This window comes from Carassius carassius, chromosome 8, assembly GCF_963082965.1.
Source record: "Carassius carassius chromosome 8, fCarCar2.1, whole genome shotgun sequence".
NCBI lineage: Eukaryota > Metazoa > Chordata > Actinopteri > Cypriniformes > Cyprinidae > Carassius > Carassius carassius.
In genome coordinates, this window is record NC_081762.1 from 13,085,695 (window position 1) to 13,112,863 (window position 27,169).

Sequence of the window (27,169 nt, forward strand, 5' to 3'; positions counted from 1 at the left end):
ATTTTGAAAATAACTACTAGCAATAATTCTTAAATAACATTTCTATTGTATGTCGAATTGTTGTTTTTTTTTTTTCTCTGCTCGGAAAAGAAGTGCGAACCACCGGATGAGAACCGATTCTAATTTAGATGACTTATCTGACTAGGTTTCTTCAGCAGTCTATGGCGAAGTTGCAGAGTGGCGCTGGAGCTGTTTTAGTGGTCACTGTCCCTTTAAGAGAGCGCGCTCTAGGGTGGCGCTTTCCTCCGCAAGGGCTTCTTGATATTAATAGTGTTGGTGTCTTGAAACTGACGTAATGCTTGGAGTCTGAGGTCCTGACAAGCGATAACATTTCTGATAAAGAACTGAGATCACTGCAAAAACCAGCCTCCTTTTTTCAATCCCAGACTCAGGCATTTTAACTATTAAAACACAGTCTCCCAAGATTTCACGTGTACAGGAGCAATTCGCTATCTTACATCCCCATAAAAAAGAAATCATTCCCCGCGATCAACAAACAAACAACACAAAGACGCGTCATGGCTCACGCCAAAGCTCCACCATCTTTCAGACTGCAAAGACTATTACAATTTAATCAACAGGTAAGGAGAAAGCGAATCAATGAGCATTGCGATCACGACAGAAGAACGATGTGAATTTTAGCTGTAGTTCCTGATGGCTTTTAGGGGGAGAATGTTATGTAATGTTGAGTAGGGCGAAGGGATTTGGTGATGAATCAGTTGAGTGCTACTTTGCAATGAAAATAAGAGCACGGCTCTTCGGATTTCGCCGTGCCATTTGGGTTTTGAGGCTAAATTGCAAATTGAAAAATTGGCGACTTGTGAGCTCCCAGTAGTTGAGAGAAAACACACGAAGAGGTTTTTGGATTACTTTTTCCTTCCCATTTCTTTTCAGCTATTTCGTTCTGTGTTGCAATGCGTTTTGCGCAAGATAATATCCCGAATGTAGTAATATCGTTTATTTCTCTTGTACATTTAAGCCGCGAGGCGTCTTTTATGTGCATTGTTTATGTGTGAACCGGTTGCACTGCGCGCTAAAGTAGCTAAACGGTGCATAGCTCAAGTTGTAGAAAGTTTCATTAGTGTGTAGGCTACTGTTTTTGCGTAAATGATGCTTCAAGCCGAATGGCGCTTTCCACACAAACTTCTAAAACTTTCCGTAACTGATGTACGATAAGAAAAAGCGTAGGCATGGCAACGCGCTGTACGTTACACTTAATTTTCCACATACAAAGAGTCTCAGGTTGTTTACATGACAGTCTACGGATTTTAACGGTGTTTTTATTGCTATTTTGCGGTTTTATTCGAAGGCAGGTAGCGAAAAGACGTTTTTCTGCTTCATTGCGTTCTTCGAGGCGATGGAGACGTGATATAAGTTTCTGAGGAAAAGTTTATGAATAGCGGTAACGAGCTCCTGACTATACGAATACTATTGTTTCATTTGGATGTGTATTTTTGTGAATATATAAGTAACGTTAATGGGCAAGCTTTTTATTTGTTTTAGCAACTGTGTGGACAGCTTTCGCACTGAGGTGTATTTGTGGGGGATGTAGTTCACAAAAAAGTTTCTTGTGGCGTGACCAAAGTGGCGTGATGGAGCTTATCACTTTTCAAAAAAACTTTTCAACAAAAGTTCAATGATTTTAAATAACTCTTTGTTAATCTTCTAAAATGAGGCCATGTGTATAGAAATTGTACTTTTTTTTTTGTTGGCGTGTACAGTAGTCGTTTTCTCCTTTTTTTCTTGTTGATGTTATTCATCGATAGAAACTTTTGTACAGAGGACAGGAACACACTTCCAGTGTTCTGTTTATTTATAACAAGTTTGAACAAGTTCGGTGTATACATGTTCATATCCTATACATTTTGTATCATTGTTTAGATTTTGAGTTTGAGTTGTTGCAAGGTTCCCCACTTCTGCAACTCTGGTAACGTTTCTAGTTTAATTAGGTTTTACAATCACTTTCACATTAGAATATCATTAGTACGTTCAAGTGGGTGGAAACTCATATTTATCTTCAAACTGATAAAATCACCCACACTTCACTTAAATGTGCTGTACTGAAGCGTAACCTGTATCTGATTGTTATGATACAAAATCCCATGTTGGTTCCAGTAGATGAGTTGCGCTGTTTCCTGTAAACTGTGAAAGTTGCCACACTCGGGCAGTCTGGAAATGATATGCTCTCTTTTTTCTGAAATAGTTTGTCGGTAAAAGTTTCTTAATGACAAAGCCTGTGCAGGTAAATGCGGCTCATCATTTAGAGAAACAGAGAAACTCACAACTGTAAACATAGTTTCAGATACAGTCAACAAGGAACCTCTGTCATCATCAGGCTTTTGCAGTTACAATTTTTTTATCTTAACTCTTTTTGCAGTTACATGACTATTTTTATTCTGCGAAGATTTAAAGAACTTTTCCCCACTTTATTGTCACGCATGAAATAGCTCATTGTCATTTTACATGTATAACAACCTGGAGATCAGAAGAAAAATCTCCATCTGCTTGGAATATGATTTAATTCCTTGTGCATCGTAAACTAATATGAATTTGTTCTCGCTATATCCGTTCAGTGGTTTACTAGATTCAGTTCTCAGTCGGCACAGAAGAATAAGATCCACATGAGTTGTCTGATAAGACGCGTTTGAAGTGATTGAAAAGCTTGAGGTGTATTTGAAATGTAAATGACTCCACATCTGTGAGCTCTTTGGAGAGAGGCAATAGATCAGCGCTGTATAGTCAGGAACTTTACGGCTGACAAATGAATTTGGGCCTTGGTGGAGGGAGAAAGCAGCAGTGGGGGTCTTCCATTTGTTCTTCGTGGCTTCGGAGTTTGCACAACTTCTTTTTGGGCTAACTTCTTGCCGCACTTTGATTTGCCACTTGTGTCCCTGCGGCAGATTCATGTGGCGTTGGTGCCGTTGAATAAGAAGCCTGCAGAGAAAATAAATTGTAGGGGATTTTTATTTTTTTTAATGACAGTGAAAGAGAATGGATCGCGCTACCATATTAAATCCAGGTGTTTACTCGCAAAGAACATATTGTAACTAGTTGATGATTTAAAAAATTGTAATTGTAATTGTTTTTACTTGCCTCGTTTGTTAGAAAATCTACTCAGACCAGATTATTTTTTTTTGTATTTATTGCTAATCAAAAGTTAACACAATCTTTTAAACACTAATCTCAAAGATGTTCATGTTGCAAAGGACATACAGTAGTACTTAAATACAAACAAAAACTTTTTTTTTTTAGATAGACTGAATAACTTTTTTTTAAACTTCTTAAAATTTTCTCTCTCTTCTTTTTCTTTTTAAAAATGATGTTTTATGGAACGGCATGGTATTTTTTCTACTCTCTATACAAGCGACAGGCAAGTCTGCAAAGTAGCATCACTGCTTGTGTTTTGAAATGACGCATCAATAACTTAATAGAAATTCTTTTTTGGTTTTGTTTTTCGTGGTTCGAAATCTCCAAACATAGGAGACATGAAAACTGAGAATTTCTTTTTTTTTGTGTGTGTGTGTGTGTGTGTCCGTCCCCGCCTGATGAAATGCCAATGTTTACACAGAGACAGCTTCTAATAATTGGTCGCCTTAAAAGCTTTTATAACATATGTTTGATTTACCCTGCGTATGAATAGCTAGTCTTTTTTCCTCCGGATTTTCAAGAATAAAAGAGTTGCAGTTCACTGAGGTCGTCCCTTGTCTCGTCATATGCTTTTCATCCTGTTTTAGCAGTGTTTTGAAGTCACTAAATGGCTCTGGATTTGTGCTATAGACTTGCTATGGTGAGTTATAGCAGATATATTGTAAAGACTTGCCATCGTCATGGATTTTCTCACTAAACTTTCATGCAGTATAAATGAATTTAAAGAGAAATAACTAGAAATGTGCAGTTTTATTTGAGTGAAGACAGTGTTGTGTGTGAGTGTAACATCGAGGCATTTTTTATTATCCAGATTAAGTGCTTTAAATGTAAATGTTTCTTTTGTTCGAAGAAGTCTTGTTCTCTTCCCTTTTTATTTTCTCACACTCTGTGTGGGGAAGAAACGCGAGGACCTTTGACCTGTGGTGTCATAGCAACCTCCTTTATCCTGTTATAAAGTTTAGGTTTAGCTTCTCCACGTATTTATTAATATTTTATTTTGATTGCTAATTTTAACATGTCACAAATGCAGCTAAAGTGTGTTTAACAACTCCTCCAGATAAGAGATGGTTTGGGTCTCTAACTCTGTCAGAGCTGTTTGACATCACTTGTTAGGCTAATTATGTGGCGTGTAATATTTTAGTGGTTAGCGTACATCTGGTAAAGTTTGCTGACAGAAAACTCTCGTATTCTCAGTAGAGTGGTAGGTTGCACTGCAAACGAAGAAATAGAAATCGAAGTTCCCCTAAATCTACAATCTTACTCATTGACAAAAACATACTTTTTTTTACTCAGAATATAAAAAAAACTTTTGTTTTGAATATGCAAGTTAAAGTGATGTGTCCCGATAAACCTTTTATTGGTGGGATGTGTTGACATTTTGGCTACATGTGGTTTTTCAAAGCTATTGGTTCCCGTTCGGTTAGCTTTTCATATGAACTGACTGTCCTGAACTTTTATACTAAAATTAGAGCATCAGTAAGTACTTGTTTGATAAAAAACACTCGTCTTGTTAGCCTAGCTTTATCCCGCCACAAGCCTCCGTGCTCGGCTTCATATCAGAAACTTTCTGAAAGTTTTCAGTTTAGATCTTCCAGCATTGCCCACTTCCTCTCCTCCCCATTCCGACGAGCTGAGTTTAGTGCGTCCGCCGGCCCCTCTGGAACGTTGATGAGTCAGTTTAGCCTTCTTCTTCTTTCTCTCTTTTCCTTTCTATCGCGGTGTGTGTTCTTTTACCTCGCAAACAGGTTTTTGCTTCGCTTTTTTTCCCTCTTTTTTTTTTTTCTTTCTCTCTCTCCATCTCACGGTGGCTGCACGTTCTCCATCTGTGTGGTCTGGAGGCTGGTGCGGTTGACTATTGCTAACCTGACACAGGTTGGACAGAATGAGTCGAAAGAAAAGGTTTGTGGGGGGGGGCTTACAGTGGTGAAGGGGGGAGTTTTCCTTGAGAATGTTTGTTTTCCTGTTTCCATTTTGGTTGGCCAGCAGGCCTGTACTGTCAGAACTCCCATTCATGAAACCTGCTGTCAGACTGCCTGAGTACATGACACAGGATTTCTCTCTGCTCTCTTTGCGTGCATTGCGGTGTCCATGTTGAGCTTTTTCCAAGATTCCAAGTCTTTTGGTAGATCATGCTTTCTATTTATTGTTCATAGTTTTTTTTTTTTTTTTATTCCTTCGTTTATGCAATTTTATTCTGCGAGTGTTAATGTGTGGTGATGTGTTTGACTTTCCCTCTTAATAATGACTCAAAAAGTACTGTTTACTTCAAGCACTTCCTTATTGCTAAGCATGTGCATTTTTGTTTCGTTACAGTGATCGAGAAGAACGGCGTGGTGTGGTCACCCCTTGCACCCAGGATCATCTGCACCTGTGAGGTCTTCTGAGAAAAGGAAGTACGGGACAGCGCATTTCACAAGCAACGCACGTAGAGCGAGTAAACTTTGTGAACACTGTGGGGAAAAAATGGAATGATTCCCAGGCCAGAATGGATGTGGAATAAAGGATACCTCGGAGGGCTCCTCAGGGAAGGGTCTTTGGATACTCTGCCAGCTTTGATATCTGCCTCCCTGTTGGATTTGAGTGTGATAATGCTATAACCCAATGCTTAACAGAGGTATGTATGCGTGTGATTGTGTGTTACAACAACGCAGGGATTTCTGGCATTGTGGTTTTTGATGCAATTCATGTTGCAGGTCTTCTAAACTAATACGTAGGATTAACAGAGAAGGACGTGATTCTTGTTGTCAGGTTTTTGATGGTGTTGTGTTAGGGTGATGTAGCTTTAAAACTTTATTTATGGTAACTTTTAACCCAGTCTTCCTGTAGTTCAGGGCAGTAATCTACACCGCTAGATAGCTCAAGCTTTTAAAGTGCTTTGATCTTCTATAAGGCCATCATCCCCTGCTTTGCCGTTTATTACGTGGAACAGTAGAATTTACTGACTTTTTTGACTATCTGTGGGTTTTCTCAAGGGTAATAAGAGAGGCCACACAAGCAGTATTTTTTTAGTCTGTGGGGGGTTTTCTTTGAGCTGTACATTTGTGGACCAGGTGATACTGTGGTCTGGTATTCTTCTCTGCCACTGTGTTTGTGAAAAGCTGGACTCAACAGACTTCCTCTCAGGAGATATTTCTGCATCGCTTATAAAAAATAGGTATATTAGCACAAAGATAAAATGAAGTCTGTTTTTGTAGTTTAGTCTTATAAATGGAGATTGATTATGTCATCCAAAAGCTCGGGTCAAACACTGATAGTTAAAAAAAAAAAAAGATGATGTTTGGCATGTTTTTGCATTAGTTGGTTTTTGTTTTTCAAAGTTATTACGATGCTTGGTTATTTACATACGTCATAAATCGTTATAGCAGCATTAAGTGTTATTAAGAAATATTGTTTATACTCCTTTTCGCTGAGATTTTATTTTTAAAAGTGGTTTGCCCACTTGCTCTGTACCGCACATGATTTTAAGTATCGAACTAATGAAGGGTAGAAATGCAATAATCTGAATTCTGAGAGCGGCCGCATTCTTTGCGGTCTGGGTTGCGAGCAGTAGTCGATCTTAAATGAGGTAATCTGAGAGTTTGTCGTAGTGGACTGTTTTCTCCTGTGCCGAAATATAATAAACGACCTGTAACGGCCAGTGATTAGGGGATCCTGCCTTTGTGAACGTTGCCACAGTGGAGGTTTCTCTCGTGTGCCCTGCCGTTTCAGCAGATTTGCGTAATGTTAAACATATGCCATCTTCTCCAGTCTGGATTTCAGGGGAAAACCTGCTTGTGTTTGAATGCACACCACACTTTGATGGTTAAAATGTGCTTGTGCTTGATTTTTTTTGTTTTTTGGTTAGTGTTTTATGCGTAGATGTGGGGGTGATTCTGAATGGCGAGATTAACCCCATGGATCCTTCACCTAGAACTCCGACACAGGCTTGTAGGTCAAGGGTCACCTGAGATCCCTGAGTGCTAATACGGGGGTTCAGGGGCCCCTGATGAAGCTTACGGGATTGTAATGTGTAATTTTTTTTTTCTAATACAGATTGAATTTTGATGTCTTTACTAAATATATTTTTTTATTTTACATTTTAATTCAGTAATTTAAAGACTTTAAAGACTTTTTTTAATAAGACCCCGTATTTAGAAGTGCCCACCTCATTTTGCTAAATTAATTTTAATTTGCTTTGAAAATGTGTGCATTTTCTTTAAAACCATGTGTGCGACCCAGTCTAAACCCATAAATGCTAATTCATGGCTGTTATTTGGCCCAGCTGATGATTCTTCACTATGATTTACTGATATTATGCATTAAGCAGCATGTGGTGTTTTTGCACTTAAGTACTCAATATTTTCAAAATTAGTACTTTCTGATTTCAGCCCTCTTTTAATTGCATCTAACCTACAGCATGGGCTTTACTTATGCTCATATCCTTATAGGTTCTGCTATCATGCTCTGGAACATCTCTTTGACTCGCATGCCCGTTTTTGGGTATAAACATGGATTTATGCCGTGAGTTAAAGCTTATGCTTATTACTTGTACCTTGCTTTGTATAATTTGGTTGAGTTATGGTGGGGAACTTTAAATGATCTGCATAGTTCTCCAGTAGGTGCCTGCGTGATGTATGGTGTGCCAGTGTGCCGAGGGAGGCAGACCGCCAAATGTTTTCATAATGTTCATTTAAAAGTCTGATCATTCGCTTCCACCGTTTCTCGGTTTTGCAGCGCATATAGAAATATTTGACGCAGCAAGAACTTCATCAGCAGCTGTAAAGTACTCAATAAGTTAGTTACTGTTGACGAATATAATGGCTCTAAGAAAAAGGCTTTTCATTTGCAGGTAAAAGTGCATTTAGGAACTCACTGTAATACATTTTTAAAGTCATAGATTTTTTTTCTCCAGACGTGGAATTAGCATGCGAGCATGAACTGGTTGCCACTGCAGTGGAAATTCCACATCTCTATGGGTTTCAGGCCTGCTAAATAAACAGCAGAGCCTTTACGGACTGAGAGGTGTTGGTCGTGAGCGCGCCTAATGAGACTCGCTAGTTTGACTCCAATTTCTGCCCTGTAAGAATATGGTAAGCCGGGCTATTACAGACTTTTGAGATAGTTGCAAAACGGCAGTAATGAGAGAGGACCGAGGAGCAAACCTGCAGGCGAACGGTGAGGAATGTGCCGTATCCTCCTGCCAATTAGCCCAATATTCTCCACTTGTATGGCACCTCCTTGCAGTAACCCCGAACCAGCACCAGAATAATCTAATTAGATCGAGAACACAAAAATGATCCCGGACCACTGGCAGAACGCACAATAAGGGAGCAATTTATTCTCACATGGTGTTAAAAAAGGAGGGAACGGTTGAGTGCAGGCCTGTTGTTTTTAGCGGATTGTTTCCGCGAGGCCTGCTCCATATGGTGTCGGAGAGGGGGAAAAAAAGAAGGGGGTAAAGAACAAGGGGCAGAGAGCTTCAGCGAAGCTGCAAAAACAAAACTTCTCCAGTCAACCCTCTCTAAATTAAAGGGTAATGCCAAGCACACCGCACACTCAGGAGTTGTTTGTTTAAAAAGCCAAACTGCATTAATCAACGTCTTCATCTTCATCGCTAACAGCATGATTAATCTGCTGTTTTTCCCTCCCCGCCATTCTTCTTTTTTTTTTTCTCTCTTTTTAAAAGTAATTGCCAATCCAATGAGCAGTTTTGACAGAGTGCTCCTGACCACATTGTTCACACATTGAGTGATGCCTGCACAGCGTCAGTGCACAGCAATATTATGCTTTTGGTTCAAAGCCCAGGTTCAGTTGAGTAGTGTAATACAGATCGTATTACTTGTTTCAGATACAATAATGCAGCTGCTTTAACCTGCAATAACTCTCTGCAACATTTGCGATCTTCTCCCCTCAGACCCTCTCAGATACACCCTGTTGGCCAGCTTTAACGTAGTTGAATAGCGCCTGGAGGCCATTGACAGGAGCCTCATGTATCCTGGCCGTGTCTTTGGCAAACACAAACAGTAGCCTTCTAAAGATCTCTCCATTTGTTTAGAGGAAGTCCCAGAGGCTTGTTACGCTCCCCAACCCCCTTCTCTTGTGGCTATCAGATGTTTATCCTCTACAAGGAGGGCAATTTACAAATGTAAGTGTTGTCACAACACAGGAGGAGACAAAAGGCGTCACGTTAGGCAAGGATGCACCTCAGTGTAAGAGCTCCATTATCTTGCAGATTAGAAGGGTTCAGGTGAATGTGGGAGCTTCTCTTAGTTTCATGTTGTGGGGAAGACTGAGGCTGTCCAGAGTGGCACAGCTACTATTTGCTGTGATTTGGCTCCCTCCGTTCGGACTGAAGTTCAGGTCTCTCACATGTCCAGACTCTGTCTTTGATGATCTAAGATAGCTTTAGATGTCACATAATCAAACTTCAAATTATGCTGTTGAGATTTTCTTGTAGGGTTATGATCAAATGATAAAAGATGGTATTTATGGTGTTTTTTGTCTTTTTTTTTGTTGTAGTGTTTGATAACTTTTTAATCTTCCTTAAGCAGATTTTATTTTTGATTTCATGTTTTAAGCAATACATTTTCCGCTGCTCATGGACAATGAAAGTGTGTTCTGATTGCCTGTTATAGTGCTGCATCACAGTATTGTTTGACTGGGAATTGAAAGGGAAAATGTTAATGTTTTTGTTGTTTACTCCCCCTCGTGTCTTTCCAAAAGTGTATGACTTACTTTTTTCTGTGGAACACAATAGAAGATATTTTGATAAATGCCCGAGTGTTTTGTTGCAACGTTCTTTAAAATATCTTCCTTTGTGTTGAGAAGAAAAAGTTATACAATATTTAACAGCATGAGGGTAAGTGAATTATTATAATTTTTGGATGTATATCTGTAATGCCACTCATATGTTTCATAGTCATTGGATTGCTGTCCTTTTCACACAGCTGTCTGTCGTGGCTAATGTCAGTTTCAGTCAAAACAGATTTAACACTACAGGACTTAAATGGCAGACACGTTTAGATATTAAACCTGCTAACTATCACTCAGGTAACAGTGACGCATCATCACTTCTTTCAGATTGCATCTTTGATAATGCAAACATAGGGATCGTCACTTGCATGAATGAGCAATGGTTTTGCCTCAGATTTGTTGCCAAACTCCATAAACTAAAAGTATGAGGAAAATCAGGACTAAAAGCATTAGGTTTAAGGCTGTTAATGCTGGCATGTCTAAAATTATGAAAAGGGTAGGGTAGTTCTTTCAAGTATTAGAGAAGTTTTGTAAAATAAAAATACAAAATCTCATTTTTAGGCGAAATGTGTTTAAAAGCATGTATGAAGACTTTCATTATGAATGCTTTATTTTACATGTATTAGTTCACCTCATGAGCCCTGTTATGTTGTGATCATATGACCAGATAAATACTACTCATTTGGTAACCATCCCATTATTGCATGCTTTTGCTCGTTGACAGACCTTAAAAAGCAATCTAATGTTAATGGGTGCAAAAAAGTAATCACAAGATTTTTCACATAACTCTCAGGCATAGCAAACCAGATGCTAACTGTCTGTGGTCAGACTTTGGCCTCAGATAGGCATCAGGCTGGAGGACAGGAAGAATGGAGTGGGTCTACTCTGTTAAACACAACACTAGTGAAAACTACAAGCTCCCTCTCCCTGTCTCCCAGAATGAACTCTGCTGGCTACACTTTGTCTTTGTCAGAAGAAGATATAGAATTAGTAGCTTACCAGGCATCCCTCCCCTCCCCATCACTTCCCGCACCATCTCATAACTCTTCTGGCAGGCCTAAGGAGCTGGTTCCTCATCTGTGGAGGCCGCCACTCTCAACACCTATTATGGTCAATGGGCCTGGGTCCCTGTCAGGGCCTGCTGCCTTTTTGATTCACCACTTGCCTCGGATTCCTCCCCAGGTCGCCTTCTTTTTCACCATGTCTTCGACTTCCAGATAGGAGATAAAATATCCATAAACAGCACTTGAAAGAGAATGTAAATGTTTATAGGCTTCCTGCAAGACTTATCTGATATTGTTCTTATTTATATGTCGGGGCCAGTTGACTTGGAGGCGGTCAGGACGGCCGAACTGGAGCCAAGCAGCTTTAAGTGCTCCTTCGGCTCGGCTTTGCCAATTGCGGCATGGGGGGAAGATTTAAGCGGACAGTTGGATGGCTGAGGACCGATCCAGTGACACCAGGCTGGAAAGAATGTGGTAACAATACAACGTCCTGAGTCCTGCTACCTAAACTTCAATCCAGTCTATTATATGCCGTTATTTGGGCAGTCATTTCTTGTTCTTAAACTGTGCCTATGAATCAGCTGGGTCTTTCTTGCCTATTTGGCAGTTTTGAATGTATCTTGAGGCAGCTGGCAACAGCCTTATTTCAGGCCCACTTTTTTGCTCATATTTCTTCTTATTTACCAACTGTAAAACAAAATTTCAGATCTATTTCAAATGATCTTCTCTATCTCATTTGGAAACCTCGACTACTCTAAATTCACACTGCGTGACCAAATCTGACACCCTACGTTACCACTTTTCTGGCACTAAACGGCACTCAGATTTCCCATGCAGTATAGCTATGCCATAAATCTGCGTGCTCCGAGTGTGTGCATGCTATAAGCTAACTTGGGCGATGACTCTATAGGAAGCTGTTGAGCAGAGAGCCAGGCGCTTGTGTAGGCGTCGGGATTGGATTTGTCAATTGTGCTGATATGTTGAGGGTGATATGAGCCCCAAGCGCTCCACTCAAGGTAGAGAATTATTGTACAGAGGCTAAAATGTAAAACCTCTCTAGCAAACATACTCATACTCTTGTGTGCACTCGCATGTACTTGCATGTACAGGCTTTACAGTCATTATATTGAGAGGAAATGTGTAATATTTGCTCTTATACAGGTACACAATTGCAGTGAGACCAATTATGGCACTCTAGTGCAGTGGAAACCACACATACGTGCATACAGGCATTATTACCTGACCTTTTCTCTGACAAAGCCATTGCTATGGAGGTAGAAAGCAACATTTCACCTTTTCAGACAAAACCCACAGCTCATGTGGGAAACAGGTTGCAAGAGCCCATAGGGTTGAAATTATATCAGAATTTCAGTATTATTGCACAGAGCTCTAGACTGTGACAATTTTTTGAGATTGTGCGAGTACAAATTTGACCTCGTCACATTAAGAGCGAGTGCATGGTCTGCGCTGCTCCAAAGCGTCTGCTCCATACAGCAAGCATTGCAGAGCCGCCATATATAGCAGCAGTCAGATCTTAGTATTCACGTGAAGAGAGGCGCTCCCAGTGCAATCGCTTCAGGTGTAGAGCCTGGTTTTTAACACAGACTATAGACTGGCTGTGTCAGCACGAGTGCTAAGGTGTGTGCAGCGTGAGGCAAAAAATGATGTGAATATTGAGTTAATGATGACTGACGGAGGATTTGGCTTACACACTAAAGTAAAGTAAAAGACCGCTTCTTAAACCAGAGAAGGTGAACATGTTGGTATTCTTGTGAAAAAAAAGAAAAAAAAAATTCAAGTCCTTTCTCCACCAGCCTGTTGAGTTTTACTTTTCTTTTTGTTTTTGATTTAAAAAGCTTGTTATCTTTTACCTCGCGTTGCGCTATGGAGGCTAACATTCCTCAGTGTTTGTTAAACATTCTGTAATTTATTAGTTGGTATATAATACAGCATGCTGTGTATGCCATGCCTCGTCTTATTTGTTTTGGTAATAAACGTTATGTAAGCTAGTTTATCATATAGCCTAATGTTTTATTGTTGTTATGCTTTCAAATTAAGAATAACAATGAATCCATCTTTTGTTTTAGTCCTAAAAAGTGAAAGGTGTCTAGATATATAAGCAATACAGAAAATTTTCTTTTCTTATAAAACGTGACACCAAGATTGCAAATTCAAAGTGAAAGTGAAAGCACACAAAGCTCGGCTTATAACACAGCAAAAGAGGAATTCCCAAAATTCAAATAAATAATCCTGGTGAAAAATAATTTGTTGAATGTTGAAAACCCACTCGTTACCATAGAACTATAAACTATGATAGAATTTCTTTAGCATGCATTGATTAATACCACGTTGTAGCAAAAATAAAATAAGAATTGTGACCAAATTTTGTGCTCGTGCGACCAGCTGAGAAAGTTATTCGCAAAAGAGTGATCAGGGGAAGAATGAGTTTAGAGCCCTGTTGAAATTTTCATGATTCTTTAGAAATTTTGGTACCACAGCAATATATGCAATGGAACAAACTTATTTAAAAGCTAAATGCTTATGTAAATGTGAAGAAATTAAATATAGCCTCCTATAGCACACACTGACATCAAACATCAAAATATATATGAAAATATTTGTAAACATAAATGATGACTTATAGGCTTATTGGGCTAATTTTAATTTAGTATAATTTAATTGAGATGCTGTAAAATTATATTTTGTTTTTCTCCCTTAGCAAATTTTTTGTCACATGACTGGAATTTATTTGGTAAATGTGTTTCCATCGTGGTTTGTGTGTGTGGGTTTTATTGAATAAAAATGTATCCACCTTCAGTGAGCATGTAAGCTTTTTATGCACATTTTTTAAACCATTCAAATCTTTGCTTTTCCATTTTAATGCAATTTCCCAAAATTTGCATAACACTATGTGGGCAGAAACTCGGCTACTTTGTGTTCTGTACCAAACTGAATGTTATGATTGCTAGAGAGACTGAATTTGCCTATTTTAGTCAGCACTTCAGCTCTTTTGACATCCCTATCTCACAGTATTGTTACTATCTCTCACATAACAGGTGATCAAGCGTTCAAATCCTGCAGGAGTGTTCCTGTCTGGAGCAGGCCACGTTCACCGAGCCTAATGATATGTGGCCTACTTCCCATGGTAAAAAGGCAGTGTGACAGACAGTTTGTGTTATAGATAGCGGTGACTTCAGACCTCTGCATGTCTAAAGTATCATCTCCGTCCTCAGTTTACTTCAGCCGTCTTGTTTGGGGTGCCCTTTCTGCTAATAGTTCGAATAGCTCAAGACCAAGTCGAGAGCAAATGAGGTGTCATATTTTCCACCTTCAGGTCATCTCGCTCCAGCTTTCGGAATTTTGTTTTTTTTTGAGAAGTAACTGTACTTTTCAGTCACAACAGGTAAATATTAATGCATTGCTGCACAGGATTTTTTTCTGCTTCATTAAGCGTAGAATGAGGCAGAGTTCCCATGATGAGAGAGACCGGCAGATACGTCTTTGCATAAGGATCACAGATGGTATCGGAGGGTGTGGTTGTTTTTATCAAACAGCTCTGATGACCAATCAGTCCTAAGGCTATACGGCATTTGAAAGGAGAATTATTGTACTAAGCAAATAGAGGAATCTTGTACAACCAGTGTGGTTAAACTGTTTCCCTTTAGATAGAAAATACCACACAGCACTATGACTTGATGCTCTTGTAGGTTGTTGGTCCTTTTTTAGTCTTGGCATTGGTGAAAAAACTGAATGTGTTTATTTAGGCAGTTCGTAGTGTCCCAGGTAGCCTAGTGTGTGTGCAAGGGTGGAGATACAAAGAAGTAGCAACTAACAAAGAATATTGTCTGTGTGGAGAAGGTTTATTTGAACTATTTGTGAGGCCATGCCTGTACCTTAACGCTAAGCTTCAGCAGCTTCTGTAATGTTCACCAAGGCAAATCTCAAGGTTAAAGCCCTTATTGGTATGTTAAGCAAGTCTTTCCACACGATTATGCGCAAATATTTTGTCGCAGATGCCAGGTGACATACCTGAGTTTCTCAAAGGGTGCTTAACTGTGGCTAATCACTTCTGATCACCTTTTGGAATCTCTCCAGAGAGACAGCAGAGAGACTCTAATACAACAGGTCTCGCTGTCACCAGGATCTGCCTCTGGTTGTGGTTCTCTGGGCAATGAGATAAAGATAATGGTTTTTATTTTCTCCTATAGTGGCTAGAAAAGATTTCCTCAGCAAGTGACGTTTTGTAAACGATGTGGCAGACGCCAACCTTTGGCCTTTCACATTCAGCCAAACCAGTGTCAATTTCTTAAAGGGATGTTCCAGGTTCATTACAAGTTAACTTGTTTTGTGCATCTATATATTCATGTTTGTTACTACAGAAAAGTAAATGAATAAAATATACAGTATTTGTTTGAAAAATAACTAATAAATCCAAATTTTCACATTTTTTTGTAATAAAAACAAGTTAATTAATTGTGGTCACACAAATGCGGTTAAAAATATCGATTTATCTAAAATGTTTTTCCATGTTTCTTGTGAAAGTTTACAGATTTTACATAATCGTTATAAAAGTACACATAATGATTTACTTTGTCAAAAAAAAGGTTGTTGAGCATTTCAAACAATTCAATAATTTCATGCATTAACTTGTGGATGTTCTTTTGAGTATTTTTAAACTGAGAGACAAATCAGAATTATTTTCTGTAGACAGAGCTTAACTTGACTTGAACCCGGAACATTCCTTTAACTTTGACTCGAACAAAGACCCCAAGCTTTGAAGTTTATTTTCAGACTTGCATGCAAGATATTGCTATTTCCGTGTGATACAACATGTAAACTCTCATTCTTGTTTTTTATTTAGTCAAAGAGTCCCTCAGCCTTTTCTGTTTGTTTTGTGGAAAGTCAAGTAGTGGGTTTAAAATGGCTCGAGTCCTAATGAGATTGTGAGTGTCGCTTTAGAGAAGCCTGAGGTATGTCGCAACGTTTTGTGCTTTTAACTTCGAGGGGAAATGCATCTCAGGCTGTGGTTTACTGTTGGTTTCACACTGTAGCTGCAACGGCTTGCTTTGAATAGTAAAGAATACCATTGCAGCACAGGAGGAAAACCAACTTTATTTAAAACTTTCTATCTGTTCAACTTTCTTTGTTAAACTTGATGATCAGTCATCTCAACTCGTCTGAAATCTCTGGATATCTTCTCTTCAGGTGCGTCTCAGAGTGACTCCACGTTGGTGGGCTGCAATCAGCCGTTTCCTCCTGGGTAGGACATCAGGGAGATGTCAGCTCGTAAAAACCTCATAACCATTTCAATCATCAAGGTGCAGAGTAGGAAATTAAAGCTATTGTTCTGCCTACAGGGCTGTTTTAACTGTCTGCTAGTCCTTCATGGGAAAGTTAAAAAACATAGCAGAGCAGGAGCTGTTTCTGCTACTCCATAAACGGAGGAGTGTGAAAAGAGGAGAGCAGCCCAGCGCAAGCAGAGCAGGGGGAGAACAGAGGAACCCGAGCAGAATCAGTGCCTCTGGTAGCACATTGTGCAATGAACAATCACGTCTTGACTTTTCCTGTTGCTTAATAAATATATATTTTTAGATTGGTACTACAGCACTGCTGGAAGTGTTACACATGTGGTGTGACTTGCGTTCTGAACGGCAGAATTTTGAATTTCACTTGAGATTTTGAAATACTGCTTGCATGGTTTGGCAGCTAATTGGTGGGGCTGTTTTTATGATGACTTTTATTTATTTTTGATCGTTGAAATGACTTGCCACTTTTAATGTAGATTATTCAGAAATCCATAAAGTTTCTCAACTCGCGTTCAAAAATCAAAATGCAAAAAAGAGATGATATCTTGCAGAAAGAATGTATTACTTAATATATTAAATAATATATTATATGAATTAATTTACATTTACAATTATTTGTATTTTTTGTAACAGCATGAGAATTTGAGGATAAATGTACTTTGTCTTGAAAAAATGGCAAAAAATACTTCTCGTTTTCAAAACATATTTTTAATCTCCATAATCTTTAATCAAAATGCTTAGCTTGCTCGTCATCAAAAAAAAAGGGCCGTTTCTGCTGATGTCTATTGAGCCATGTGAAGCAATAGCACAAAAGTTAGTTAGGCAATGTTTTTGCATATCCTCATTTGATCTGGGTAATTTCTGGTATACAGTGCCCACAGTTCTCCATCCACGGAGTTCCCAGTACATTAGTCCTGCCCTACTTTTTTTTTTTCTTCATTAAATGTTTCGCTCAGACATGTCACATTCTGGATGTAAAGCATGTTGCGACCGGCAGTTCACGTAAACGTAAAAAAGCAGCCATTTCTCAGGTCCTTTAAGTTCCACAAGGTCTTTTTTCCCATCTGTCTCTCCTTCCTTTCTCTCTCTCTTTTCACACGCACGCGTACACGCACACTCTCACACACGGTGGCGTTGGCGGAAGCCTGTTATCTGCAGTTCTCTCTAGAGCGCGTGATCCCTGCCCCTCTCTGGCAGCTCGGGGCCTGTGATCACAGGAAGCTTAAGGGAAGCAGTTGTTCTCTGTTGTCTCCGGTTCTAGCGTGCGCTGATTGAGTGCACAGAGGCCAGGTCATTCAGACGGGGGCCTCTGCTCCTCCCCCTCCCCGCTGCTTGACTGGAAGCCCGATTGGGGAGAGATTTGGGCAAGGCTTGGTAGAAAGTTCTTTTTTCTGTTTTGGTATAATGACACTCTGGCCAGAAGGTTCTGCGTCTTGCAAATTAAGCAGGTAGTTGTGAACAAGGCGTCTGTGTGCTGGAAGGTCACGTGCTAATTTGAAATGTAGTCTGATCACAGCTTTTTTTGGGGGGAAATTCAAAGGTTTCTTGATAGAGGTTGGCCGATATTTGCTGAAAAGCAATTTTGTAGTTTTAGAGCTGTGTTTTGTAGAAATTTTTCATTCTATATTAAAGTTTTATTTATTAGTGCTGCACTTCCTTACAACTTAACAATAATGCCGTAACCTTAAAAACATATGGTAATTGTTCAAATAAATTCAATGTGGTTCATCACTACTGACTTCTGTTTTCACATGATTTGAATTATATAAATAGGAACCGAAATAAACTCAACTCAAATCTTTTTGGCATCATTTTGGCATGGCATTTTGAATATTATTTGTCCATCATACACATGAATATTATGCTGTTCTGATGTGATTTACTGTGCTTTTGTGTTTCTTCTGCACTTACTGTTTAAATGTATGGGGGCGGTAAGATTTTTAGATTTTTCTTAAATGAAGTCTCTTATGCTCGCAGAGGCTGCATTTATTTGATCAAGATGCAGGAATAACAGTAATATTTTGAGATATTATTACAATTCAAAATTTTCTGTTTTACTATTCTACTGTCAAAATTAAATGTATTCCTATAAAAAGACAGCTGGATTTTGAGTTTTTGAGCCATTACTCCAGTCACATGATTTTTTTTTAATCAGTAAGTAATATGCTTATTTAGTGGTCAAGAAACTAATAATTTCTTTGTATTATTAATGTTAAAAAGTTTTTGTGAAAACCATGCTAGTTTTAAAGGTATAGGACAGAATATATTTGAAATGGGAATCTTATTTATATGTCTTATATGTCTTATTTATATTTTATTTATGTTTTATAATTACTGTCTTTACTGTCCCTTTTGATACATTTTTATGTATCCTTGTTAAAAAACAACCAAATGGTTAATTTAAGTAATATGATCAAGTATTAAATATTCTACTAGTAAATCATTAGTGTTGGTACATGAAACCTTGTAGCAGTTTCCTCTGTATTCAAATTATGTGAAACTTGTGATGAAATAATATGATGAAATATTGGACTATCTGTCAAGCATGTTTTGGTCGAGTGCAACAGGTCCACATGTTCTGCAGTTTGACTTTAGTTCAGTTGATTAAGAGAAGAAGTGGAGGGTGGGGGGTTTACGAGTTGGGGAGGTGGGTTAAAACCTTGCCAACTTTGCCGAAGGCAACAGTTTTTGGTGTTGTTTCTTTGATGTGAATGAGTTCTCATGAATAATCATGAAGGGGGTTGTGTTGATTGTATTGTGTACCGTTGACATGCCACGTAAAAAAGGGAAGAAAAAGTCACAGAGAGGCAGTTAGTCACGGGCCCTTCTTATTGAGCATGACACCCTTTCACAAGCTGCATCATGGAAGGAAAACAGGGGGTGAAGAGAATTATGGGAAAAGCTCTTTATTTTTGACATGCCAACCCCTCCTCTCTCCTTACTCCACAAACACACTCTCTCTCTTTCTGACGTTTTGTACTTTCTCCCTCTCACATACTGAAATGACACATCACTTAAGGTGAGGGGACTTCCTGTCTCAGAGTTGTAAATGAGTTGTATGTTTCCAGGCTGGATGACTCCACCACAAACACGTAGGAATGAAATCATCCCCTTTAGGTCCGTCAACTTTAAACCTTCTGTTTAACACACAACAGTAATTTTGTATGAAGATAAAAGATGGAATGAGGTACAGCAAACTATTAATGAAAGCTGAAATGCACTTTTAAGATTTTATGTAGAGCTTTTCAAATCTGTTGTAGCTCCAGAATCATAAAACCTGGCTATCTCCACAGGTTTTAACGAAGAACACCATAGTCTTCTCTTCAAGTGCTCTTTGCTGTTATTTTTCCCTATTTTTTTCCATTTTGCATGCTGATATTTCAAAGTCAGTGGAATATTGGGCGTAGCACAGATCGGCGTTCCCGGACATCTGTATGGAGACAGATTTTGGCAGTCCACGCCTCCTTCAAAGGCCTTAGTGTTGCAGTGGCAGTATTCGTTTTTTTTATCTTCTTCCTCTCGCACTTTGAGGATGGGAGGAGATTAGTATGCCGCTCCATACAAGCGCGCACACACACACACACACACACACACACACACACACACACACACACACACACACACACACACACCCTCTGAAGAAAGCCCTGTGTTCTGGCAGGCCTGTTGAGTTATTTCAGTCTCTAAAGATGTCTCCTCACTTCTTGTTTACATTAAAGGTTGAATCCCTTGTTGAGAGGCTGCCTACGTTCCACACTTTTTCGTTTGATATTCAGCTCTTCCTTGTAGAATCTGTATCCTGATATTTTGCTTTCTGTTGATGACTAGATGCTGTTTAAGAGGAACTCAAAAGATGAGATCATCGAAAAGAGATTATGGTTGCTATGGTGATAACATTTTCTTTATTTGTGTATGACACAGAAACGTAATGTTTTCGCCACTGGACAGCAACATTAGCAATATCAGACTTAAAAGTTAACTGGGAGTGCAGAATATGGTGCCAAACCGGAAATGTTATTATACAGACGTTTCTTATAGAAAATACATAATTGTTTCATTGTGTTAAAGACCCTGTGAACATGCGAACTGGGTTTAAGTCCCTCTGTGTTAGCTCTGATGGCAAATAATGTGCTCCTAAAATCTGGCAAAAACGTATTTTGCCATAATATACATTTACATATGTATACAATTTACATATTTTTTTCCCGCAAGAAAACTGACCAACAAATATTGTTGACTCAACCTGAACTACAAAGATTCTTTCTTTCTTTCTTTCTTTCTTTCTTTCTTTCTTTCTTTCTTTCTTTCTTTCTTTCTTTCTTTCTTTCTTGTTAACCTGACTTCAGGGTGTTTTATTTAGATTTTTGTTTTGTTTAGATTTCGTTAGATTTGTTGTTTTTGCTTGTTTTTTTATGTTGTTTGCTTTGCTTTGATATGCTCTTTTTTTCTTCCTTTCTTTCTTAACCTGTCTTTACGGCGTTTTATTTTGATTTTTGTTTTGTTGCTTGTTTTTGGTTTTTGTTTGCTTTGCTTTGATGTGTTGTTCTTTGTTTGTTTCTTAACCTTTCTTTAGGGTGTTTTATTTAGATTTTTGTTTTGTTTAGATATTTCTGCTTTGCTTAGATATGCTCTTTTCTTTTTCTTTCTTTTTCTTTTTCTTTCTTTCTTTCTTTTTTCTTTTTCTTTCTTTCTTTCTTTCTTTCTTTCTTTCTTTCTTTCTTTCTTTCTTTCTTTCTTTCTTTCTTATTTCTTTGTTATTCTTAACCTGTCTATAGATTTTTGTCTTGTTTAGAATTTGTTTGATTTTTGTTTTGTTGCTTGTTTTTTTATATGCATTTCTTTCTTACAAATATATATATATATATATATATATATATATATATATATATATATATATATATATATATTTATTATTATTATTATTATTTTAAACATAATGGATATGATGCATTTTGGTATGCAGCAAGAGCCCTGAGGCTTGCTGTCATGATGCCATGAAGACAGAGTGGCCCTGCTGTCTCTAGCTGACTGTTGCATCCTCAAAGTCACTTATTCACGGCACGAGAGCTACTCTTTCTCTCGGTTTCTATGGAAATGCCTGCTTGCTTGATTGGCTTTTCCAGATTGCACAGGAGATTTCAGTGTTTTGCTAACGGACTAACAATAGCGGATGCAAATAAAGTAAATTGAATTTAATTAAAAAGTAAGGTTGATAGAATTTCTTCCAAAGCTTACTATGCTTTCATCTAATGCTGTCGGGTTTCTCTTAATCAGTATAATTCAAGGAAAGAAAATCCATTTTCAGATGTATGTTAGAGAAAAAATAGAGCACTTAAATGAAATTGACTCAGTGTCACACAGCTTGGTAGTTATCTTGCTTTAGAGGCAATTATTTCTTTGCCATGTTTTAGCCCAGGGTCAAATTAATGTGCCACACAGCTGTATGGTTCATATGTGAAAGTGTGTGTGTCACCCAATTTGAAGGGTGGATAAGGGTGATGTGGTGTGGGGGGCCACTGACTCAGAGCCCAGTTCCTTCTCTTGACATTTTGCCTTAATGATAATTAATTGCACTGCTTCTATCTAGCATCTCACATATGTGTTTTCCATAGACCCTCCGCATACTTGAAACTCTGCTCCACAGACAGTAATGTGATTTATTCCTAATGTTACAAACGAGATTAAACTCCTCTGCAAGATGGATCTGGGTCCTTTGAGTCCTTTCTCACCGCAAAACACTGCGGTGGTGACATCATAAAGGATGGGAGGAATAATAAAGGAGACGGTACAAGGTGGGATTGTGGGATGGCTAGGGGAACACTTTTATGACGACTCGCTCTTAGACGTGACCGCACACACATGGTATGTCTGACGGATCCGAGTCGTGGCAAATTGCCATGTGTGCTGTTGAATATACCATTGTTAGAATGGAAAGCAGGGCCTGTTTCATTTTAAAGTGACGTTCTTCTAGTTTTTTTCCATGTCATTCTCCTTTTGTAGCCCCGAAAACTTGATTATTGGCAAATCCCAGAACATGCAAGTAAAACCAAACAGAGCCACAGTTCTTTAGCTCTGCCGTTGCTGTGATCGTACCAGTTACTGATGTTTAAATTAATTCCTCCACACTGTCTTTGACCCATGAAAGAAAGCAATTTGAGCGTATAGTTTGTCTCTCTATTTTTTTTTTTTCATGTCTATTGCTTCAATTTATGATGCCGGTAAATAAAGGATGCAAAATGAGTCTCCTCATTTTAGATCTTGGGGAACTCAATATTCCGCCTGACTGATCAGTGGCTCGTGTGCCCGCACAACTGCTTTAGTATTTATATGAGGGAGCATTAGCATGCATTTGTGTGTGTGTGTATAGGGTTTGTTATTTAAGACTTCACTCAGATCCACCCCCGACGGATTGAAAGCACAGGGCTGAATTATGAGGTTAGGTTTGGGTAATGTATTCTTAATAAAGTGACTTTCTGGGTGGAGAGCTCGGAGTGACCCAGGCTGCAGCGCTCCATGGGGTCCTCCAGCTGTGTGTGTGAATCTCCGCTCCCATGTGATCCTCCTGGGACCGCGATGTAGAGAGGATTACATCTGAACTCACAGTGAAATATTGAGGGACACAAGTCTGGGGCCAAAATAAAGTAGCTATGGGCTGTCTTGAGTAATTGACAGTTTGTTCAGTTTAGTCAGGAATGGCTCATTCGGAAATGAAAATTCGGTCATGAATGTTGTTCCAAAACAGCACAAGTTTCTTTCTTTTTCAAAACATGAACAGAGAAATTTTAAAGATTGTACTGATCACTATTTTTCATCTGGCTGAATAGGCATTGAATCTTTTATAAATTTAAAAAGAATGGAAAATCCATAAATGTATCATAAACCATATGATAGTTTGAAAAACAAACTGAAAGTTAAAGTCATTCCTTTGGCCTTTGTGTACAAAGTTTCAGCTAGAGCTTGTTCGATGCAGATTCAATTGTCAGATTATTAAATAATATAGATTTCAGTTGTATATTATTTAACGTGTTTGGTGATATATTGAATATAAGCAGTAAAGTCTGTTTGTGATGAATTTGATGACAGTTTAAACGGATGCAACGTAGTAAATAATGCAATGTTTTTAAAGGGCTTTTATTTGCCTGTAGGTTACTTAGACTACCGTATTTTCCGGACTATAAGTCACACTTTTTCATAGTTTGGCTGGTGCTGCGACTTATAGTCAGGTGCGACTTATCAAAATTAATTTGACATGAACCAAGAGAAATGAACCAAGAGAAAACATTACCGTCTACAGCCGCCAGCGGGCGCCCTCTTGCGGCTGTAGACTGTAATGTTTTCTCTTGGTTCTTGGTTCTAGATAAATGCGACTTATAGTCCAGTGCGACTTATATATGTTTTTTCCTCATCATGACGTATTTTTGACTGATGCAACTTATACTCGGGTGCGACTTATAGTCAGAAAAATACGGTAATTTAAACTTAAGTTGGAACCAGTTCAGTTAGATTTGCAAAGTTTAATACATAGGCCTATCAGTTCAAACTGTGAATTTAATTCTGTGAATCAATTAAATGTCTGTCAACATGCTTTATAAATACTGTCAAAAGCTGAAAGTAATAATGTATATACTGAACTGTCATGTTTAACTGTACAGAACATTTCTTATCGTTAAAGAAAGGGGTTTTATCATCTTCCCGGTGTCTTTGTGTTTATGTGTGTAGGTGTGTGTTTTTCAAGCAGACTCATTAAGCAGTAATCTCTTGCTATGCAACACCTTGACACACTGCACTAAACCAAAGCAACTGTAATGAGCACACACGGTAAAGAAATGTGCAAAACACAAACATATGTAGAAATTATTTGTACATTTACTACCGCCACCGCCAGGGTCTAACTTTAACCACCTGGACATTGTCTGGACTCCACAAATCTTCTTCCTAGTGGGAACGACTTGGTGGCAGAAGTTAAACCCTACCACTAAAAATCTCATCAGCGCTGACCAGATTGTGCCAGATTGCTGAGGAAATCCCCAGTATTTGTTGTTGTGTTTGAAACGAGATCTGCTAAATGAGTTTGACAATGAAGATGACATATTTGGAGTCACATTGCCTCTTCACAAATGAGGCTCTGTGAGTATGTGGCCGGCCATTTTGATACCAGAGATGGGCCAACAGGAAGCCAGCCATTGCTGACTTTTTCACAGATAGCTGCCTGTGCAATGTTAGTGCAGTTTGTGTGGATGTAAACCCATGGCAAGTGGCCGTCACAGCGTTAGTTTGCAATTCAGCGATCCGCTTTTCATCTGTAGTTCATTTTGGATCATTGTGATGTTGTGAAACATCCATCAGATACGAATTGTTTTGAGTTGAATTGTTAAGTGTCTGTAGTGCCTTTAAGTGCTTGCAGATGCTGGAAGTTTAATAAATGGGTAAAGTAAGTGACATGACATTTGTGCACAGATATGCATATCTGTATAATTATTTATATTAATATATTAATTGAATTAAATATATTGTATATATTATCATATATAATAATTTTATGCATAAGAATGTTTTTAATTTCTGAATTAATTTGATAATTGATTAATATTTCTTACGGAAAAATATTATAATTCCCCAAAATTGAGACAAAATATGGGTCTGTTTAGCCTGTTTAACCATATACAGAATATTATTAACTGTTTAAACTTTTATATATATATATATATATATATATATATATATATATATATATAAAACTTTGCACACATCCAAATGACTCATTCTGTTCTTCAGCATGCAAAATTAGCATCAGCTGGCATGTTAATTGAACGATCCTGATGTGTCACACTTGTTATTAGAGCGTTTTTCTCCACAGGAATGTTGCATCGCAGCATTGTCAGTTTTGATCGTGTATACAGTGTGTTTTTGTGTGTGTGTGTGTGTGTGTGTGTGTGTGTGTGATTAAATCACACCAAGCTTTTCCATCACCTTGTCACAGTGACAGTGATGAAACGCCTGTCGACAGGTAGATTTCTCTGATAAAAAAACAAATGTCAAAACATAATATAGTAGCTTTAAATCATGTGGCTGATGAGAGCAATTGACAGCATTTTGTTTATTCACATCTCTAAGACCCCCTGGAATTCTTCACTTAGTTAACATTCCCATACACCGTGTCAGAATCGTCGGTTTGTAAGCTTGTTGTAGTAATGTCGCTTATCAAAGCCAGATAACTGAGCTTTGACTCCTGTCATTAGATTGCATTAGCTGAAGTGTCATAGAGCGCTCGAGGGACAGCCCTGCTCCATCTCCTGCTCTGTATGCAGACAGAGGCCGCCGTCGATCCATTCACCCCCTCCTCACTTTTTTTAATTAAGAAAATTGATTGTCCTGTCCTTTTCAAAGAGCATATTATACTTTATTAAGTAAGTTCTTGAGTAGGCACAATAACAGAAGAGAAGCAGTTTAATATAGGAAAGGAAAAGAAGGTGGGGGTGGATAGTGAACTAGTGATTTGAATTGACTGGTACGGGAATGCAGCAAATGCCTGGGAGCTTTAAAAGCAGATTATTCGGTTTCTGATGGCAGCCTGGAATGGTAATGTCTCACCGCTTCCTCTGCATGTTTTAATGTAATTGTGCACCATATCAGGTATTAAAAACTTTTCTTGTCCTCCCACTCCATTCTTTTTTTTCTTTCTTTCCATGTTGGTTAAGATGTTCCTTAGTATTCAATCCTGAAAGCAGGGCTGTACCTTTTATTCTCAGAAATTGAGAGACAGTAAAATGAAAATGTGAATTGGAAAGTGTGTCTGTTCAGTAAATCAATAGCTTTCTAAATACGTTCTGTAGCCTTATATGCTATACAAATTTTAAATGAAGTTAATTTGAGCCGCAGTTTATTAAATAGTATCAGGGATCAAGTCGTTTAGATTTGAACTGCCTTTAATTGTGAACTGATTTGACTGAATCGTTGAAAAAAAGAATTGCTCACAAATCTGTTATTTCAGTGGCTTGTGGGCATGTTTACTCACCGGCTGTACACTAGAGTAATATCCAGCAGATGAAACATTTTATAGCACAGCATGAATAATAAAAAAGTGTATATTCATGACGGATGTGAATTGCATATTTTATAATTCTGGTTCTCATTTTTCTCCTTTAATGATTCTTTTAGTAATTTTTGAGGAAGAATTTTTGGGTGTTAAGGAAATTAATTTATATAACTTCATTAGTCAAATATCAAGATCATGTAAGATTTCAACAGCACAGATATATACCGTAATTCCTCAAATAAAAGCCGGGGCCTTTATTTACCTGAACTGCAGAAGGTAACAGGCTTTTATTTGAAGCAGGCTTTTATCAGAGGCAGGCCTTCATTTCTAATTCCATCTGTTTGATAAGTAATTGTTTTAAATAACCCATTTTAAATTAAAAGCGATAGCGTTCCAGTGGACAGAGATCATAACATTAGCACAGAATCAGTTCAGAATCAATCACCAAAAGAATCAGTTCGGTTCAGTTTATTTGACTACCGGTTTTTATTTGAGGAATTATGGTAACTGTGTTTGCACAGACTTTTTAATGACATTTCATGGACTTATTATAAGTGGCAAAAAATAAATCCAATTCAATTAATTCAATGTGTGATGTTCTCTGTTCTCATTTTAAAGCAATTTATTATCATCATCATCATTTATATATCTATGACTTTTGGTAGCCTGGAAAATACCGTTTTAAAAATTCCTTTATTTCTAAGTTTTCCATGACATTGGGACCTGTTTGCAATGCATCAAATCACATGAACAAGATCAACAAATGCCTAATCTTGCTGTGTGGTGTGTAATTAGCATTTAGTTTATTTGTCATTCTCATCAACATGTTTCAGATCCGTTATATCGTTGATTGCGTTTCTTGATATGATTAAATAATGATGTGCAGTTTTGGATGTATTATGACAGATTAAGAATGTAGGCTTTCAAGAACCGGCATCAGCCAT

The 27,169-nt window shown here is 38.2% G+C and overlaps 1 protein-coding gene across 2 annotated transcripts in view; it reads left to right on the forward strand.

The window, feature by feature from the left end:
* The first annotated feature begins 272 nt into the window (after window positions 1–272).
* trps1 (trichorhinophalangeal syndrome I) overlaps window positions 273–27,169 on the forward strand; it is a 108,052-nt gene continuing 81,155 nt past the window's right edge. Inside the window, exons 1-2 of one of the 2 annotated variants that reach the window (XM_059556239.1) lie at window positions 273–581; window positions 5,461–5,761. In XM_059556239.1, coding sequence (XP_059412222.1) covers window positions 5,749–5,761 — 13 coding nt within the window. In that variant the 5' untranslated portion in view covers window positions 273–581; window positions 5,461–5,748. Of the gene's footprint in view, window positions 582–3,546; window positions 5,047–5,460; window positions 5,762–27,169 lie in introns of those variants that run through there. The other variant, XM_059556240.1, reaches the window with a different exon arrangement.